Here is a 20,054-nt window from a genome sequence, read left to right as displayed (position 1 = left end):
GTCCCTTTTTATCTGTGTACTTTAATTTCATGAAACTAGTCAAGGTGAGAAACAGCATGACAACAGTGATATCAAATTCAGTTCTGCTTATAATAATGGCCAACACCACATTTCTAGGTCTTTCCCTGAGACAGTGGTCATGGTGCTGCTCTCTTTGGGGCACTGGCTCCAAGGGGACCCACAGCCAAAAGAAGGTGCCAGGGTTCCTTCTCTTTCAAAGTCACCAGATTCAGACTCATTGGTTTGAGATGTTCCTATGGCAACAGTGTGACTGACACCCAGCATGACTTGCACTTGTGTGTGTTCAGATCTGTAGTAGTGCCTCACAAGCACTGCCTCCTGCTCCTCACATTAACCCCATGAGAACTGCACCAACACCAGAGGGGCACTGGGTGGAGGGCGCAGCATGAAGACTCTGACCCCCAAGGGCCTGGATTTGAACCCTGGGTCTGTATTAGTATCTGTGTGACCTCAGGTAGCGATTTGAACTCTAGTGCCATCATTTCCACATCTGTGTAACAGAGTTACAGTTATGTCTTCTGGAACATGAGGAGTAGATATGTTGGTGATGCTTGGACCATGCAAGCCCTCAGCGACATTAGCATCTACTGTCTGTAGCTCTACTGTAAAGTCGGTAGATTCTACACATATACCGAACTACCAAGAATCATCTGTAATCTCATATCCCTGCAGACAAGCTGGACTCCTCTTGACTCAACTGGACTCAGTTTTAACAATTCACCGGGAATCTCATTAATTGTCTAAGAGCCCTTGGAGGAAGGTACAGTTAAAGTCGATAGTTTACAGATTGGAGAGATTGAGTATTCTGCTCGTGGTCACTCTTTTGTAAGTAACAGTCATTTAGAGCCAGGTCTCTAAGATCTCAGAGCCCATATTTTGTTTCTTAGGATCCTGTGGCTTTCCCTTGACTCATTTGCTACTGGGAAAAACAAAACAAACCCCAACAAAACAGAACATGCATTGCTTCTTTGCTAAAGGCCTCCTCCAAAGAGTCCATGAGAATTTTCTTAAGGACTTGCAGGTGCGTCTGCCTTCTCCTCACGTATATCCTCTGGAATCACCATAGCTGCTCCCTCTGTTACCAACACTATGGATATCAACTATCAACACTATGTTATCAACACCATGGAAACTCTGCCTGACTCTGTGAGTGTGAGTCGTAGTAACTGCTCTTTCAGGAGTATAATGAACTGGACTGAGAGTCTCAGACCAAGCAAGACAGTGGATGGTACTCTGAACATCCTGACACCCCAGCTCCTGCCCTAGACTCAGCAGACGCCAGGGTCCTCAGAATCCATGTGGAAGCCTGTTAGGTGCCCAGGTGCATTTCTGAGGTGGGAGGAAGGCATACATCAGTTTGGTCCAGTCCTTTTCCACTATAGCACAGCTACCATGTGGTATAGGGGAACACTGGACCAGAGGGCCACCATGCTCCTCAAGAGTTAGAACTTTCACTTCCTGGTCTGTTCTAACCAACTGTATCGTGTCTCCTTGACCACATCATGTTGCCTAAGTTTACCCATATTTAGAATCAGGTGTTCAAATTAAGTCATTTCAGATTTCCATAGCAATTTACAAATTCAGTGATTAGTAACCCAATGAAGTAATAACAGCAAAGGCTTTCTGCTTCTTGTCTTAGCATCTGTTAACTTACTGAACTCTCAGAAGACATATGCAATGATCTCTGTTTTATAAATGAGGAAACTGAGGCAGAGAGGAGATAAGGAGGGTTCCCAGAGTTAGACCCTCCTTGTCTCCTCTCTGCCTCAGCTTCCTCATTTATAGAACAGAGTCTAGAGAATCCCCTGGACAGAGGAGCCTGATGGGCTACAGTCTTTGCAACGGGAGTTGCAAAGAGTCAGACATGACTAAAGTGACTTAGCACACACGCACACACACACACACACACACCAGAGTTAAACAGCTAAGAAAGAGACTTAGGATTTGAACCCAAGCAGCCTGGTTACTGGAACTCTGCTCCTAACTTTTACATTAGTTGCTGCTAGAATAGATGTTTACTTTTACTTTCAATTGGAGGTTCATATTAGCAAGACAGAAATAGAGACACAGAAGTAGAGAACAAACATATGGATACCAAGGGGGAAAGGAAGGTGGGATGGATTAGGAGATTGCAATTGACAGACACGTACTATTGATATTATGTATAAGATAGATGACTAATGGGAACTTATTGTATGACTCTGGGGACTCTACTCAGTGCTCTGTGGTGACCTAAATGGGAACAAAATTCAAAAAGAAGGGATATATGTATACATAAAGCTTACTCACTTTGCTGTACAACAGAAACTAACACAACATTGTAAAGCAACTATATTCCAATAAAAACTAGAAAGATAATAAATCCACTTATCAAAAAAAAAAAAAAAAAAGGAAAATTTCCTTCCTCACTAGGCTAAGAGCAGGTGAAGAGAATTGCCTTTTATCTGTTTCTTCTCCTTGTGCCTAGGCTGGGTGTGCAATTAGAGGGTCATAGGTCAACCCATCCCCAAATTTTTCATGCTGGAAAGGCTTTTATACACTGAATTTCCATCTGGTAATAGGACCTCTGTGGCTAAAGTCCATGACCCTTGGTTGGATAAAATAAATATCTCAAGAGCAGTCTGCATCTGCAGGTGTGCAATGGAAAAGTGAGGCAAGGATGAGTACAGTTCCACATGAAAACCCTCATATCTCAATAGTCTTTACAGAATTGGAGCACTTTATACACTTCTCAAGAGTAAAAAAGGGAAACTCCAAGGCAATAATTCTCAAAGTCTTTCCCACTATGAATTCTCTCTACTATTTTGGAATGCTTTCCCTCGTGGACTTCAGTTTTTGAAAGCTCGTTGTCAATCAAGCGGGTCACGATTAAGTAATGCAGGATTTCCCACTTTATTCAAAGTCTTATATAACAGTCAATTAGAAATTGAGTAAAAAAAGATAACTAGAGATACTACCGGAGAAGGCAATGGCACCCCACTCCAGTACTTTTGCCTGGAAAATCCCATGGACAGAGGAGCCTGGTAGGCTGCAGTCGATGGGGTCGCTAGAGTTGGACATGACTGAGCGACTTCACTTTCACTTTTCACTTTAATGCATTGGAGAAGGAAATGGCAACCCAATCCAGTGTTCTTGCCTGGAGAATCCCAAGGATGGGGAAGCCTGGTGGGCTGCCGTTTATGGGGTTGCACAGAGTTGGACACGACTGAAGCGACTTAGCAGCAGCAACAGCAGAGATACTACACCAACCTGGTAAAACTCAGCCGACAAGCTAGAAATTCAGTTATTTCTATTCATCGTGAGAACCAATCTGGGTAAATGCATGCTCCCTGTACTGTGCTCTTGGTCCCTGTAATGTGCTCTTAGGCTACTTCCTGTATGTTTGCTTTCTTTAGTTTTCTTTGAATTACAGGAAGTACCTACCACTTAGTTAGCATCAGTTCTGCTGGGAAGTTTGCTTGCTTCACGTCTGATGTTTTCACTAAAATACAGATCAGGTATGACTCATTTCGCTGATGAGAACACCAGGTCCCAGAGAAACTAAGAAATGTACTCCAAGTTAACATGGAGCAGTGCCAGAGTCCACATGGGCCATGTCTGCCTGACCTAAGTCCTGCTGCTTTATCCATTATAATAGCTGATATCTTTGGGGGAACCTATGGTATGTGAATTATAACTCAAAATAAATGGAAGGAAGGAAGGACAGAGAAAAGGAAGGAAGAGAAGGAAGAACCACTGAGATCCAGACTTCATTACAGGCCAGGCATCATACTTTAAAAATTTTTCTTTCAGTAATTTGAATGTGCAGCTGGCTGAGGCAGCAAGTGGTTGAAACAGTTCCAACGTTGCCAGCTCAGATCTCAGGCAGCAAGGAACCATCATAGGGCTTATTATAGTGTAGAACTTGCTTCCCTGGAAAGTGTTCTGACCACTGACACATCAATTTCCTAAGGAAATAAAATATATGTACTAAGACCTAGGTGCCAAGATGTTGGTTCACTATAGCACCATTTACAGAAATCCAAATTAATCCAAATGCCCAATTAGAAACTAAAAAATAAAGGATGTCATATGACAGACTACTTATGCGTCTTCCCCGAAAATGTAAGTTATTTAAAGAAAAGGAAAATTAAGAAGTGTACTTGAAAACTATTATGCCTAGGAAACCCCAGTTAAATCATTAGATTATACCATCACATGAATCAAAATCAACAAACACTAAAAACTGCATTAAAATATCTTGCTTCAACCACTGTTATGTACCTCCCTACCTCTTACAGATTACACTTCTACTTCCTCTCCATCATTCTAGTTTTTATTTATTTAGCAAATTCAAATGAACATACAAATAGTAAATAAATAAAACACAAATGTATATGCATGAATACATACTCTAATTTCCTGCTTCATACACAAAGGTAGTAAACAATATACATTATTCTGCACCTCTTTGCATTTACACAGCATAGGGTTCTTTTATGTTAGTCTCTAGGGATACATAGAAAGCTGTGTGATATTTCACTGGTGAATATACAATACTTTACAAAATTCCCCCGTGATATATTATTGGCTTTTTTCCACTCTTTCGCTATTACAAAAAATGTTGAAATTATAACAGTGTTTTGTGTTATTTTGACTATGTGTATCGGGTCATTTTGACAGCAATGGCCAACTTTCCTATGATGGTTGCTGTTATTCAGTTGCTCAGTTGTGTCCAACTCTTTGCAACCCCATGAACTGCAGCACCCCAGGCCCATCACTATATCCCTGAGCTTGCCAAACTCATGTCTATTGAGTCAGTGATGCCATCTCATCTTCTGTCGCCCGCTTCACCTCTTGCCCTTAATCTTTCCCGGCATCAGGGTTTTTTCCACTGGGTCAGTTCTTTGCATCAGGTGGCCAAAGTATTGGAGTTTCAGCTTCAACATCAGTCCTTCCAATGAATATTCAGGGTTGATTTCCTTTAGGATGGCCTGTGATGGACACAGCACCAACCCACACCTATACCACAAGGTAGGTTAATGCCAGGAGAGTGGTGTCATAGGACAGGATTTTGCTGATTTGTCAGGTGAAAAATAATATCTCATTTATCTCACTGTGGTTTTAATTTGCTTTTCTCTTCCTGTGAGTGAGGATAAGCATCTCTTCATATATTTAAAGTCAATTCAGATTTCCTTTCCTCTGCAGTATTTATTCATGTCCTTTGATCACTTTTTCTATCGAGTAATAATAGTAACACATATTATAACCATGCTCATTTATACAAGTGTCTATTTCTATAGGTACAGACAAAACAAAAAGTTCACTGCATGGTGCGTGGGTGAAAAAAGTAAGTGATTCGAAAATCCTTTCAGTGTATTAGAAAAAGCATTGTCTCCTTTAAAATTGGGAAGGTGTTTTTGTTTGTTTGCTTACAATCTGCTTCAGCTTCCGTGAAACCAGTTCTTTTGAAAACCAAATAGAAGTTCAGATCTCGAAACAAAAGAAGAGCAACCAGATACAAGAAAGAAGAAATCTAATTTAGTCTTCTTGGTTCTGAAGAATGTGATCAGACATCCTTAGCCCAAATACCTGGCCATCCTCTTAGCAATCTGAAACTATTTCTGCATTGGGAGAGCACAGAAGGCAAGATGGAAAAACTGCAAATCACTGAAAGTTCTGTGCAGCTGATTTCCCTGCCGGGGCCCCAAGGACAGTGCTGGGTAGTTTCCAACTTCTCAGCAACTTCCTGCCTCTCTCGCCCTGGGCAGCCCTGGCCTGGGAGGTGCAGAAGAGGGAGGGCAGTGGGGGTGGGGAGACAGCCTGAGTGGCAGCAGGAGGGCGCTGGTGCGGTTGGTGGGGTTTCACCCTCTCAGGTTTCAATTTTGTTCACGTGCTCTGTCAAGTGTGGTTGATTCGTGGAAAACGCTCAAAGTCAAACTGGCCTTGACTGGCTGGATCTCTGCAAAGTGTAGCTGGGGTGTCACAAAAAAATAACAGTTAAACCACAACCAACTTTGCTCACTTTCAAAGGGTCACAGCTAATGGAATAAAAGGTCCTTCTGCAGTCTTGCGATTGTTATCACACATACTCTGGGCTGGGGGTTCAGGTTCCCCACTTTTATAGACAGAATTCATCCAATGAGCTCCTCTCAGGATGTTGAAATGCTGCACCTCAAGACCCTGAAGGAAAGGGCAGACATGACTCCTTGGAACACAGGACTCCTTCCACCAACCACCTGTGCTCTTCTATGATCTGTGAGGCTGATATGTCTTGGTTTTATTTTCTCAGTGTAGACCCGGTGACATGAGACCCAATCCCCGAACCCAGTGACATAGAAAGACTGCAGATGTGCTTTCTCCCTCACGAGAAACAAGATACAGAAGGCCCTGGGGTCACCTAGCTCTGCAACTGAGTATCATATATACTAGTCACCCAAGCCCCCTAAAGGGACAAAATGACTTCAGAGTCAATCTGAGCAAGGCTTTTCAGATGGTAAATCAGATGATAGTGTGAAAGGTGAATAGCAGAGGGCTGCTCAGCAACATGAGCATGAAGAGCAGGTGGCCTCCTTCCCAACCCAGCAGGTCCAGAGCAGGGGTCCAGGCCCTGCAGTCCATCCGTCCGGCTCCAGAGGGAAGCAGGGCTCTACGGCTGAGGTCAAGGCTTCAGCTGTCACAGTCTGAACTTGCAGCACAGTCAAGTCACATCCTTCCTTCCTCTTGTCTTTTCTCTGAGAGCCAACATCTGGGGTCCCTGCCCTCCCCAGGAGGACTGGCCACATCCTACTAGTCCACCCTGAGTGTAGGGGGAGAGCTCCTTCCTAGGTTAAAGTCACACACTGATGTCCGGCTCAGGCCCCGTTGCGGTCGTGGTGTAGACGCGGGTCCACTCCCGGGACAGGACGTTCTCACTGTGATGACACCATTGAAGTCTGCAGGTTTTAGTCCACAGCCTGACCCTGGAGCTCCCCCTTTCTCCACATAAGGTGCTCCTTCGGGTGAGGCCCCAGGCTCCCAGGGAGCTCCAGCTGCACTTCTGTTCTTAAATGACATAATGAATACTGACAGGAAACTGACAGACATGCTGCTTCCCATGAAGCACTGAGTTGAATATTTCTTTTTAACAAAAACAGCTCACAATAGAATTGAGTTCATTTTGATTCAAGCTAACTAAACACAAGGGGAAATAATTTCATAGAAAGGGTTTAAAGAAGGGTATTCAGACTATTTTAGATCATTCCTCTAAGAGAAAGATTCTATCTCTGGTGACCTTCTATATGTATTCACAATCCCTCAGGTTCCCCTTTTGTAATTCTAACACTTTAGGCCAAATACATAATGCAAACAGGAAAAATAAAACTAATCATTTTGATATGTTGGAGTTTATTACCTTTTAAAATTGTACAAATAGCGCATGTGCATGAGTTAAAAAACATAAGGGAAATGTAGGGAGTTAAAAAAGAAATACAAAAGAAATTCAAAACATGAGACAAAAAAATTCCATTCTGCAAATCAAAATAAAAAGATATTTTACATACTAAAAAAGTGTTATTCCAATATATTAAGAAGTCTTTTTGATTAGGAACACAGCACAAGACTTTCTGCAACTATTCATTGACAGGTCAGATCCAGTCTCACTGAATATAGGGTGGACCACGACATTATCTTACCAGCCACAGGCAGGTGACATAAATGGACGTGGGTATGGTACCATGTCTGTGAGGTATTACAATAAATAAATGCTTTACTAGCCGTTCAATAATGTCAGCAGTGGATGTCACCATTTCAACCTTCAATAGGGAGACCCCATCTCCAGTTCCTTTTTCTTTCTGGTGACTTTCAATGAAGGTTTTTCACACTTAGAAGAAGAGAGAACACAACAATGTTTGAGATGCAGTGTAAAAAGGCAAAATGCTACACTTGAAAAACCACGGGTGGGGCGACACAAGAACTTAAAGCCTTTTAGAAAAGGATCTACTATTCACATGCCCATGATTTTGTCTTAGGTCTGAACACTGTTGTAGGAAAAGGGCCCGAAGCACAGTGGATACCACTGACGCAGGGCCTTCAATACCAGGACTCCGGCTGCCTCTGCCGGCGTATCTGACTCTGTGCCAACTGCCCACCTTCTGTGAATCAGTGCACTGCTTCTTCCTGCTTTAAAATTTTATTTCATTATTTTTTATTGAGATATAATTGATAAATAACATTTTATTAGTTTAAGTTATATCACATAATGACTCTATATTTGTATATATTTTGAAATGGTCACCACAATAAGTCTACATAAGTTAACATCCTTCACTATACATAGTTAACAGATTATTTTTTTATCAGATGAAGTTTTAAGATCTATTCTTTTCCTTCTGTGGTTAAATACTTAAGCAGAAATACAGCTTTTACAATTGACTGTTTATTCGCTCATATTCGTGAGGTTGAAATGTTTCCTTTGATGATTTGAAGGGATTGAACAATGTGCCCTGACCTGGAGGCACGTGGAGCCCGACTGCTGTGACTGGACCACACCTGTCATCTCAGAAGCTCCAACACACTCCAGAGACGACCATCCTGTGCGGACCAGGGTGGATGGTGGTACAGACGGGGCGCCTGAGTCCTGGCTCTGCCCCTGCCAGCTGTGGGACTCTGGATCAGTCATTCACCCTCAGTCTTCCCTGCCAGTGGAGACAAGGACAGTACTACCTCCCGGGACTGCTGCCCTTGCCGCCCTCAGAAGTTAGGGTTTATCATTAAATCATGCCTGACATGGAGACACTCTGGCTACAATAAACAAAAATGAACTAAGTCACCCTTATTCAGAAATGTGGGACTCTTACGTAGTTTTCATCCTCTGCCAATTTATACCTAGAAAATGTTAAGAGATTTTACATAATAAAATGTGCCTGACAAATTCACGTAATTAGGAGAAATATAACTATAATCACTCTCACATTTTCTGAATTTAACTTTGAATCTACTTGAAGGAAGGCTCCATATTTAACTACTTCACTATTAACAGTTTCATTTTCAAAGACTTACTTTAACAAAAGTCTTACTCATAGTTCTAAAAGTGGTTTTTCACTGTCCTGCTTTTCTTCAGCTTCATTTTCAGATCCTAGATGGTAGAGAAGGGGAAGGAGAAAAAGTACCACATTCAATTACAGTAACAAATGATTTCTTTAACATTTAATATATGTGCATAAAATTTTAAATGAGAGCTACATGTGTTTAATCCACAAGAGATTTGAGTTAATGAAACTGTAAAATAGTTTTACGTTATATCTTATAGAAGGAAAACCTTTCAATATCATTCACACTAATCTGTGCAATGGATTTCATGTATGTTCTCCTAAAAATATTCATATAGACCAAGAACTATTATCCACTGCTCCTCCTTGTCTGCTTCTTTGCTGAAACGCTTACCTGGTTTTCTAGTGAAAATCTCTTTGGTATAAATAACTTAATATATGTATTTGACAAATGGCTGTATTCAGTGAGTGAGAGAGGGAGTCTAAAGTATGGGGCAAGCTGATAGTCACCACTGTGTGCTGTTTCAGCAACCATAGTTACAACCATTCTGAGTCAATGTTGCATGCTGCTGCTGCTGCTGCTAAGTCACTTCAGTTGTGTCTGACTCCGTGTGACCCCAGAGATGGCAGCTCACCAGGCTCCCCCGTCCCTGGGATTCTCCAGGCAAGAACACTGGAGTAGGTTGCCATTTCCTTCTCCAATGCATGAAAGTGAAAAGTGAAAGTGAAGTCGCTCAGTCATGTCTGACCCTCAGCGATCCCATGGACTGCAGCCTTCCAGGCTCCTCTGTCCATGGGATTTTCCAGGCAAGAGTACTGGAGTAGGGTGCCATTGCCTTCTCTTCTATTATTGTTTCTTTTAAGAACATACTTTATTTTTCAATTCTTATTTTTATTCATTTTTTGGCCACAACATGCAGGATGTGGGATCTTAGTTCCCCAACCAGGGACTGAAACCATGCCCTCTACATTGGAAGCATGGAGTCTTAACCACTGGATCACCAGGGAAGCTTCTACCTTCTACTATTCTTGAATTTGACCCAGTCATTATTCTGGGATGATATTCTTAGGATATATCCTTGAGGAAATAACACTTTTTTCCATTATGAGACTTTCCCCCTAAAAATGAGAAGAAAAATCTAATGTCTGAGTGTAGAAAATTATTATATTATTATATTTCATGGAAATATAATTCTATAGTACATAACAACATGGGAAATGTATATGCAATAAAAGTAAAAGCAAATATATAACAAGAAATACAGTATAAGATCATATTTGATAAAAACTTATAACTTTATATATTAGCATGAATCAGTAAGACTAGGGGAAAAAAAGACCAGGTGACTTGTGTACATTTCTGGATATTCCAAAATTTCTACAATAAACTTAAAGTAACTTTATAACTTTTTAAAAAGGATATAAATAATATAGACAGTATAGCCAACACACATTACGTAAATTACAAACACAAAAGTAGAAAGAAACAAACTGTCAATACTAATGTTGCTGAATAGTCTGAAGGACAGTCATCTTCTACTTTTGTTCTTTTCACATTTTTATAGCAATTACACATTCCCCTCATACTTAGGGAAGGGAACTAAAGACGGTGGTGAGGAGACCAAGGGGGCAGGCTAGGATGTTACCTACTCACCTACAAGAGAGCCTGCCTCACTGTCACTTTACTCTTATCACATAATACAGTTCAAAAAGGACACTTTCACCAGGAGGGAAATTGGGGGGCAGGATAAATCGGGAAAGTGGGACTGATACAGACACAATACTATATACAAAATAGATAACTTATAAGGACCTACTATATAGCATCCAGAACTCTACTCAGTACTCTATAATGACCTATAAGGGAAAAGAATCTTTAAAAGGGTGGATATTACATATGTGTATAATTGATGCACTTTGCTATGCAACTGAAACTAACACCACATTGTAAATCAACTATATTCCAATAATTTTATTTTTTTTTAAAAAGGGAACTTTTTGGAGAATGTCTGCCTGGATTATAGCCAAGAACAAATCTGGCACAGAAGAATGAACCCCCAAAGAAGCTTAAGAAAAGTCTGTGTCCCACACCTAAACCTCACAAATGTCATGTCGTTCAGATTAGGTTTGTGGTAAAACAAATACATAAAGATACAGTGGCAGGAAGGCTTCACTTCCCAGCTCATTACACTGCCGGAAATCTTAGAGACTCCAGGGTGGTTTAACTGCCATCTCACTTGCAAGGAGTCTAAGGAAGGTGGTCACATGGAGTCTTCCTGTTTCCGGGCTCACTTTCCACCTGTGAGGGTAACGGCATTCAAGCCACAATAAACTGACATGCTTTAGAACTATTGGGAAGTCCTGCTGCTGCTGCTGCTGCTAAGTCGCTTCAGTCATGTTCGACTCTGTGCGACCCCATAAACAGCAGCCCATTAGGCTCCACCGTCCCTGGGATTCTCCAGGCAAGAACACTGGAGTGGGTTGCCATTTCCTTCTCCAATGTATGAAAGTGAAAAGTGAAAGTGAAGTCGCTCAGTCTTGTCTGACTCTTAGCGACCCCACGGACTGCAGCCCACCAGGCTCCTCTGTCCATGGGATTTTCCAGGCAAGAGTACTGGAGTGGGGTGCCACTGCCTTCTCCATTGGGAAGTCCTAAATAGAGTCAAATTTTTAAAACACAATAATACATATGCTTTCCCTAATCTCAAAGTGAAAGCTGCTAAGGTGTTCTGGCTATTGTCAAAGAACGAGTTCAACCAGTCTTCTCCAAAAAGGGACTATAAAAACTAATGAACCAAACAGCAAATTCAGTGCTAGGGAGGCAACCTAAGGCTTGAAACTTTGTGAGAAGTGCTTGAAAAACTGCAGAACTGAGAGAACAATATTGTTCCTCCACCTCCCATCACTCAGCTTCATGGTATGAAGGTTCTTCCACGTATGGCAGGCTGTAAGGACTGGCAGCAGATTTACACAGTTGAAGGAGCTCCTTTCATTTGAGGTGAGGAGTGCAGTGGTGCAACAGTTGTGTGTGAGCATAAGGCCCAGAGTCTTTGCTGGTTTGAGGTGATGGTCAAGGCTGCAGCGAGCATATGCTTGCCTGAAGCTGGGTACAAACTCAACGGAAACCCAAGAGAACCCGTGCTAGACCAGGCGACTTTGAGGCTGTAAACATGTGCAGAGGAGATGCAAAAATATTCAGCAAAAAGCACAAGCAGAAGAAGACTCGAAAAGACCTGAAATTCAAATGTGCTATCCAATACATACAAATGGCCATCTGGCCGAGGATGCAAGTCTTAACCAAGGTGACTGATCACAAAACCTGTCCAATCACTGGTTAGCACTGTACTGTATGGACACAAGGGCAACTCCTAAGAACTCAGGCTTAAAAATGAAAGAATTTACAACAACTGAGAAGACACATCTGCAGCCACATCACAGGCGACATAATTTCACAGGCAGCCCACCTGCTGCTGCTGCTAAGTTGCTTCAGTCGTGTCCGACTCTGTGCGACCCCATAGACAGCAGCCCACCAGGCTCCCTCGTCCCTGGGATTCTCCAGGCAAGAACACTGGAGTGGGTTGCCATTTCCTTCTCTACCACACCAGCATGGATGGTGCTAAACAAGTCTAGATGGAGGCACTGAAAATTTAATTTTGGCATCAAATTAAATTTTCAGTGCCTCCATCTAGACTTGTTTAGCACAGATGACGGGATGCAACTGAGTTATTCTTTAAGTCAACCATTCAATGATTCAGGATGTGACAAATTACCTTTTATCCAACATCACAACTGGTTCATTTAAATTATCTGAGCACATAAGAACTTCACCCTGACCATCTGAGAGAGAACTGGGCTTCCTCCTTCTTTCAACTTAATACACAGGCAAACAGGATATGGCTAAAGCAGCAAGGAAATCTGTGAACAAACCACCTTATATCCTTTAAAATACATCCACTAAAATGTGCTAATTTTCCAAGGCTCTGTGACTCTAAAATTCAAGCCATTCCTTTACAAGGAAAAATGCTAACATTTAAATTTCTGGTGCCTCCAATTTCTTTCTTCCTCTCTTTATTCATTCCTTCAAAAGTTCTAAGTTTACTATGTACCAGGCACTCAACTTGGTACTAGAGAAAGACAGACAACAGGCAAGGCAGGCCCCAGCTGTCCTCTTAATGACTAGGGGCCAATCAGGAGGGTGCCAGGATAAAAAACTTATAACTTTTGATGCTGAAAACTATTTAATATTTGTCCAGTGACCTAACAAGAAAGTTTTAAAGTAAAATCTTTTCTGGGCACATTAATTCCAAGAATAGTTTTTAATCTTAATTCTTTCCTAAATTGAACACAGACAATGAAAATAAACAGTAAAGAAAGTCACCTTGAACACTCCTCTGCCCACTACTAATCTGGTCTTTGTCTTAAACAATGCAGCCACCCAGTGGAATGCTTACAGTGTTGTTTTTGTTTAGCTTCATAATTCTATAACGTTGTAATGCTTTCAAATGCCACTAGGGGGTGGTAAAAGTCAAAGGAGGAAGCCCATGGCTTGCTTGATGAAAAATGCCTGAGGAGGTATTCCTCACATTATTATCCTGCTTTTCTGAACTTCTGATTAAAAAAAAAAGTACACATAGGTGCTGAGAAATTCTACTAATCTCAGGAAAAAGGTACACAAAATGATGAACTTTAATGTAAAAAAAAAAAAAGATTGAGTCCTCTGACATACAAAAATCTCAAGGAAATCATCCTTATAACGAGGTAATGAAAAGTTTAATACTCATCCTAGTGTCTGTTGACTGAGAAATGGCTTTTCTGCTCAATCATATCTTTATTTCATCTGACTCTATGATTCTGTTGTTTTTTAAGATTTACTTATTTATTTTATTTTTTAGCTGGGCTGGGTCTTCGTTGCTACCTGCAGGCTTTACTGTTTGTTGCTGTACATGGGCTTCTCATTGCAGTGTCTGCTCTTGTTGCAGAGTGCAGGCTCTAGGTGCACGGGCTTCAGTAGTTGCAATGCATGGGCTCAGCAGTTGCAGCTCCTGGGCTTTAGAGCTCAGGCTCAGTAGTTGTGGCACATGGGCTTAGTTGCTATGTGGCATGTTGGATCTTCCTGGACCAGGGACCAAACCAGTGTCCTTTGCATTGAAAGGCAGATTCTTAATCACTGCACCACAAGGGAAGCCCTATGATTTTCTTTTATATTGCTTTTAAATTCAACACCAATAGTCCAGAGTATCAAGTTACTTCAAGTTCCCCTGACTCCCTATGTCACAATAGGATGTCTTTGATCTTCACATAGCTCTTTCTGCCTGGAGTTTGTTTTACTCTTTTGTGTGTGTGTGTATGTGTGTGTGTGTGTGTTTAAAATATTCACTATGTGTAATGTGAGAATAAAATAATGTAGTCTCTAACTCAAGTTTATATCCCAATAACAGAAACAGGCCAAGTCACTGCCAAAGTCAGTGCAGTCAACCCAGGATGCCAGTGCTGTGGAAGGGATCTTATGAACATGAGGCAAAAGATGCCCTACCTACGACTGATGGGATCAGGCGGCATGGTGCGGGTGGGGTTAGGAAGAAGGCTTCTCAACATCTGAGTGGACACTGGGACCACAGAGGTATATCAAGGATAGAACAAGCAAGATGCACAATGGCTTGGGGGCTCTGGTGTATTTTCAGAAATTTAAGACGGGCACATAGGAGCATAATGAGAGGAGAGTGTGGCCTGTGGTGGGTGGACATACAGGTGCTTTCTGCCAAGCTTAGGATCCAATCACTTTCTTAATCTTTTGTGTTACTGAAGGCTTTTAGGCAAGGGAATAATAACATGGTCAATTTTGCTAGTATTGAAAAATACATAAAATTTGCATATATTAGCTGTGATCATAGATGCTAGCCCTGGAGCTGGGGTTCAAGTCCAAGCTCCACTCTCTTACTCCTTTTGTAATATTGGATGAACTATCTCACCTCTCTGTGCCTCAACTTACTGATCTCTAAAACAGGGATAATGAGACTTTAACCTCCTTAGAGAGGTTATGAGGAACCCTTAGAACAATGCAGTCATTCTATCTAACATGGTATTATGGTGGCTGCTTTGGGAGAAGGCAACTGAGGAGGAGGCTGTTGCAGAAACAGAAGTGATGACAATTTAAATGAAATCAAGGAGGTAGCAACAAAGAGGTTCAAAATGGCATGGTGAACGATGGGCCGGGAGCCATAGGAAAGGGGTGGAGTCCCCAGTGAGGCTCTGGGGCTCATGAGCAACGGGGTGGGTGGTGCTCTCAGACATGGGAGATTCTGGAGGAAGGTCAATCAGGGGGTGACAGATAACAGAGAGCATCAGGACTCTCCCCTGTCCACATAGTGGTGTATAAGGCCCTCTATCATGTTTATCTTTGCATCTCTGCATCTCATCATGGGTTGCACATCAAGACCATGTCTTATTTATATTCACATCCTAACTGTCTGGTATGTTAAATGTTTGCTAAGCGTATTGAGAAGTACAGGGGGTTAGGTGAGGGGGGAAAGCTTTTGAATGATAGACAAAAACATAAATGATAAATCAAATTTTCTACCTGCTTCAGATTCAGGAGGAGAATAAAACTGACCATCAGAAAGACCCCCAGGAATCAGCGCCGCCCTCTCCGAGGCATCCTGAACTATCAAGAGTCCTGGAAGAGAAGAAATTCAGATGCTGGGAATGATGCCACTGTTCTGGTAGCTTTGTGGCCAGGTTAACCAAAATAAAAGTGTTATTATTACATTTTTAAAACTCTTAGTAGGAAAGGGTACTTTGAAAAATCTTTCAACCAAAAACTAAGTGTTAATAGAATCTTCCCATCTGGAAATACCTACTTTCCTATAGAAATCAACAACATCAAAACCAAAGCACAAAGCCAAACAAAAAAAAAGAACTCATGAGGTTGTACAAATGGCCTCCAGTCTACATCTGCCAGCAGATGAATGCAGAGAAATGCCAGCATAAAAGCAAAAAAACACTAGCAGAGAAGCTGTCGACAATGCATTCTTCTGGCTGAAGCTGAGTTACACCGAGATAAAGCTGGAGGAAGCACCAGGCCAAACAGCAGGTGCCAGGTGTGCATGTAACACTGGTGACAGTGAAAATAAATGCTGTTTTCAATGTTTTCACTGATTATGTGCTTTGCTTTATTAGTGACTTTAATCACATAGGCATGCAAGCCTCAGTCACACGAACAGTTGACATACTTTCACTAAAGTTCAGTCTGATGTTCATATACAACTGAAACAATTTTTATTTTTTTACTTTTGGTCAGGCCTGGCAGCACGAGGGATCTTAGTTCCCTAACTAGGGTCTGAACCCACACCCCCTGTAGTGGAAGCCCAGAGTCCCAACCACTGAACTACCATGGAATTCTTTTTAACAAGTGCGTTCGTTTAGCTTTACTTGTCCCTTTTCCACAATACAGTTTCATAAAAGAAGAGAGGGCACAGGATAGAAGATGGATCTTAGTCTGATTAATGTGTTTTAAAATCTATTCTTGAATGATAATTCTTTTCTCATCGATTTCATCTTTGTATATGAACTTTTGAAAAATAAAACCACTTACAAGGTTATTTTTCCTTCTACTATATCTTGAGGTTATAATCATGTTTAACTTTCTGTAAGACATAAGAAATTTTTTTTTTTGCCTATTAGGTGGGGCAAATCCAGCCAGATGACTGAGAGAACATAAAAACAGCAAGTTTTACAACTGTCTGAGTCTCTGCTTTGAACTTTGATTATATGTGTCTGAGGGGACAGGTGGAATGTGTGTGCTTCCACTAAGGCCATCACGCAGAGAATTCCCGTCTAAAGTTCAATCACTTGGATTTCCAGTGAACATGCCGTGATGCTCAAAGCCACACAAGGAGATGATAACAACTTTAACAGGATTCATGACCACACATTGCCAGCTCTCATCCTCTACTCAGAGGAGGATGAGAAGCCTGAGACGGGTGAACATTTCTCTGGCTGGCTAACTTCCTCCTCTCCTTTCCATCTCCATCAGCAACCCGTCAACAGTCCCCCTTCAGGCGCTCAGTTATTCACATGGCAGCCCAAAGGCACCGCCTGTGGGATGGACAGTGATAGGAGACTCTGGAGAATCAAGAACTTCTATGTAGCTAGAACTGCTACCTTGGCACCAAATGCTCCGTGACCTCTAGCTATTATCAACAGGGAGCAAAGGTCAACCTGTCTGAGGAGAAGGAGGCGTTGGCTACTGTTGTTGCTGCTGGAATGTCTTTTTCACCAGTATTCACACTTCCTTCCAGGGAAGTCTGCCCTAACAGCTGGAGTGAGGGGCCACATCCTGTTCCTGTCCCTTCATCCAACTTTTCCTGCAGTGTCTCCTGCAGCCTGCAGGATGGAGACCCCAGATCTGCCTGACTCCACCCACAGCTTCATGCAAAGCCAGATCTCAGAACCCTCCTACACTTTGGGTGGGAATGTAAATTGTCCCAGCCACGATGGAGAACAGTATGGAGTATAAAAAACTAAAAATAAAGCTACCATGTGGTCCAGCAATCCCACTCCTGGGCATGTATCTGGAGAACACCATAGTTCAAAAACATACATGGACCCCAGTGTTCACTGCAGCACTATTTACAACAGCCAGGACATAGAAGCAACCTAAATGTCCACTGACAGATGAATGAACAAAGAAGAATGGTACATATATACAATGAAATATTACTCAGCCTTAAAAGAAGTATGAAATAATGCCATTTGCTGCAACATGGCTGGACCTAGGGATCCTCATACTAAGTGAAACAAGTTAGACCAAGATAAATATGATAATTACTTATACATGGAATCTAAAAATCGATACAAATGAACTCATTAACAAAACAGAAATGGACTCATAGGCTTAGAAAACAAATTTATGGTTACCAAAAGGGAAAGGTGGGAGAGGAAGGGATGAATTAGGAAGTAATCCCAATTACATATATACACTAATATATATAAGATAAATCATCAACAAGGACCTACTGTATAGCATAGGGAACTCTATTCAATACTCTGTAACCTGTATGGGAAAAGAATCTGGAAAGAAATAAATATATGTATATGAACAACTAAATCACTTTGTTATACATGTGAAACTAACAAACACTGTAAATCAACTATACTCCAGTATAAAATAAAATTAAAAAACTAAAAAAAAAAAAAAAAAGCCAGAACTCTGCAGCCCCTCCCCGCTACCTGGCTACTCTCAGGAGGTAAACTCGGAGAGAAACTTACTGTTTTCTTCTTCTGCCTCTTGAGGTAACACTTTGAAGTCCAGGAACCATGTCTCGATCCAGGCAAGGATGAAGGAAATGATGGGCAGCACATAGCCAAAAGCCCCTTGTGAGAAAAGCTGGAAGAACAGACGTGACCAGGAGAGACACAGTTACTATGAGCTCATTCTAGAGAACAAGACATCAGTACAGTCATGGCACAAAAAAGCAGAAAGCCATACCTTTGAGAGGATCACTTTTGCTAATAAAAAGGCACTGGTCACTGCTGTTGTCAACTGAAAGACACATAATCCGGCAACATTCAAATTAGATATGTGACACTGGAAAGGCATCGCTGTCATGCAGGAGAACCATCTGAGTCAGAATCAGGTAACGCTTGAAAAGGCCCTGGCACGCCTGGCTTCCTCCCATGTCACTCTTCCTCTGTCCCCTAAACCAGATGGGGGCAAAGAGGACTTCTACATGGCACAGATGACCTGTGTGGCAGCTTGATGTTTCCCTTTACCCACAGGCTGGTATGTTGGGAAACTCAATTTTGTCCACTGGAGGGTACAAAATGTAAAGATGCTGTCTGCATAGAAGGGACCAGTGAAAATGAGGCAGGGCTCCCCCAGGGCTCAGGAAGCCCAGAGATTATTCCCACAGGACCTGGGCCTTGTGTCTTCATCCTCTAACTAATATATGCAGCAATAAGAAACCTAACCAACATGAATGCCAACAGGAGTCCTGACTGACAAAATGGAGGTCAAGAAATACCAGGTGTCATGCTTGGTCACTATTAACAAAGTTGCAGAGTCAGTTTTGTTAGCAAAACACAACACACACACACACACACTCATGTACATATACATGTTAATACATACACACACAGATACCCCAGCATTGGTAGAGGAGGCATCTTACATTCTGATACTAATTAATTTTACAGGCTGACACTAAGTACTTTTCAGGAACCAGCTGACTCCTTTCAGCTGCCTGGCCCCCTCTCTGTAAATATTTTTAGAAACAAGAATCAGAAACAATAAAATGGATGTGCTTAAAGTGATCCTTGGATAATTTCAAGCTAGAGATTGAAGAAGGTTTCTTAAAGCTCAGTGCACAGTCAACCACTTTCTGAAACAAACATTGAGACCGATTTTCTGAAAGATACCAGTGCACATCATGGAAACTGAACAGAATGTCCCAAATTGGGATGGCTGGAGAAAATGGACAAGCAACAACCATCACAGCTGTTTGGGATGAGCAAGAGCGTACATTCAGGAAAGGGAGCTGAGTCTGACTGAAACTGATGGCCTCCATCCATGAAATGTGAACTTGGGGTTCGATGGATGGTTTGACAGCAGCCCAGGGTTCTGTGGATGCTCAGAAGAGATGGTGCAGGCAGACAAGGCACATGGTGGATGCCCTCTTAGGACAGCACACAACTCCATGCCCAGCTGGACAAGCCCATGCCAGGCCCACACAGACCAAGGTCCCACACAGTTTAGTCCTGCCCAAGTCTTCCAGTCTGAGGAGCTTCCCCCATATACCTGTTTTGTTTAGAGCTCTCAACAAGGTGACTGTTCAGAGGCCCATGGAAATGGCAAAAATAATTCAGGCAGAATTGCTTATAATTCTTCTTTCAGCCAATGAGTATTTATTGAGAAGAGCTTGTGCCAAAGCTCTGGGCTGGATGCCAGGGAATGGAGGTGAGTAAAAGATGCCACTGCCTTCAAGAAATCTGAAGGCAGCAATAAAAGGGAACTTTTACCTTTAAGAC

The 20,054-nt window shown here is 41.9% G+C and overlaps 1 protein-coding gene across 5 annotated transcripts in view; it reads right to left on the bottom strand.

The window, feature by feature from the left end:
• Positions 1-7,366: 7,366 nt before the first annotated feature.
• STARD3NL (STARD3 N-terminal like) overlaps positions 7,367-20,054 on the bottom strand; it is a 60,855-nt gene continuing 48,167 nt past the window's right edge. For 4 of the 5 annotated variants that reach the window (XM_044946622.2, XM_025291125.3, XM_006071483.4 and 1 more), the window contains 5 exons: positions 18,517-18,570; positions 18,297-18,414; positions 15,607-15,702; positions 9,040-9,115; positions 7,367-7,861 (listed from right to left, as the gene is read on the bottom strand). In XM_044946622.2, the coding sequence (XP_044802557.1) occupies positions 9,057-9,115; positions 15,607-15,702; positions 18,297-18,414; positions 18,517-18,570 (327 nt within the window). In that variant the 3' untranslated portion in view covers positions 7,367-7,861; positions 9,040-9,056. The remainder of the gene's footprint in view (positions 7,862-9,039; positions 9,116-15,606; positions 15,703-18,296; positions 18,415-18,516; positions 18,571-20,054) is intronic. The other variant, XM_025291126.3, reaches the window with a different exon arrangement.

The sequence above is a fragment of the Bubalus bubalis genome, chromosome 8, assembly GCF_019923935.1.
Source record: "Bubalus bubalis isolate 160015118507 breed Murrah chromosome 8, NDDB_SH_1, whole genome shotgun sequence".
In the NCBI taxonomy this organism is placed as follows: domain Eukaryota; kingdom Metazoa; phylum Chordata; class Mammalia; order Artiodactyla; family Bovidae; genus Bubalus; species Bubalus bubalis.
Note: the sequence above shows the minus strand (reverse complement) of the source record. Positions and strands in the feature narration are given on the sequence as shown.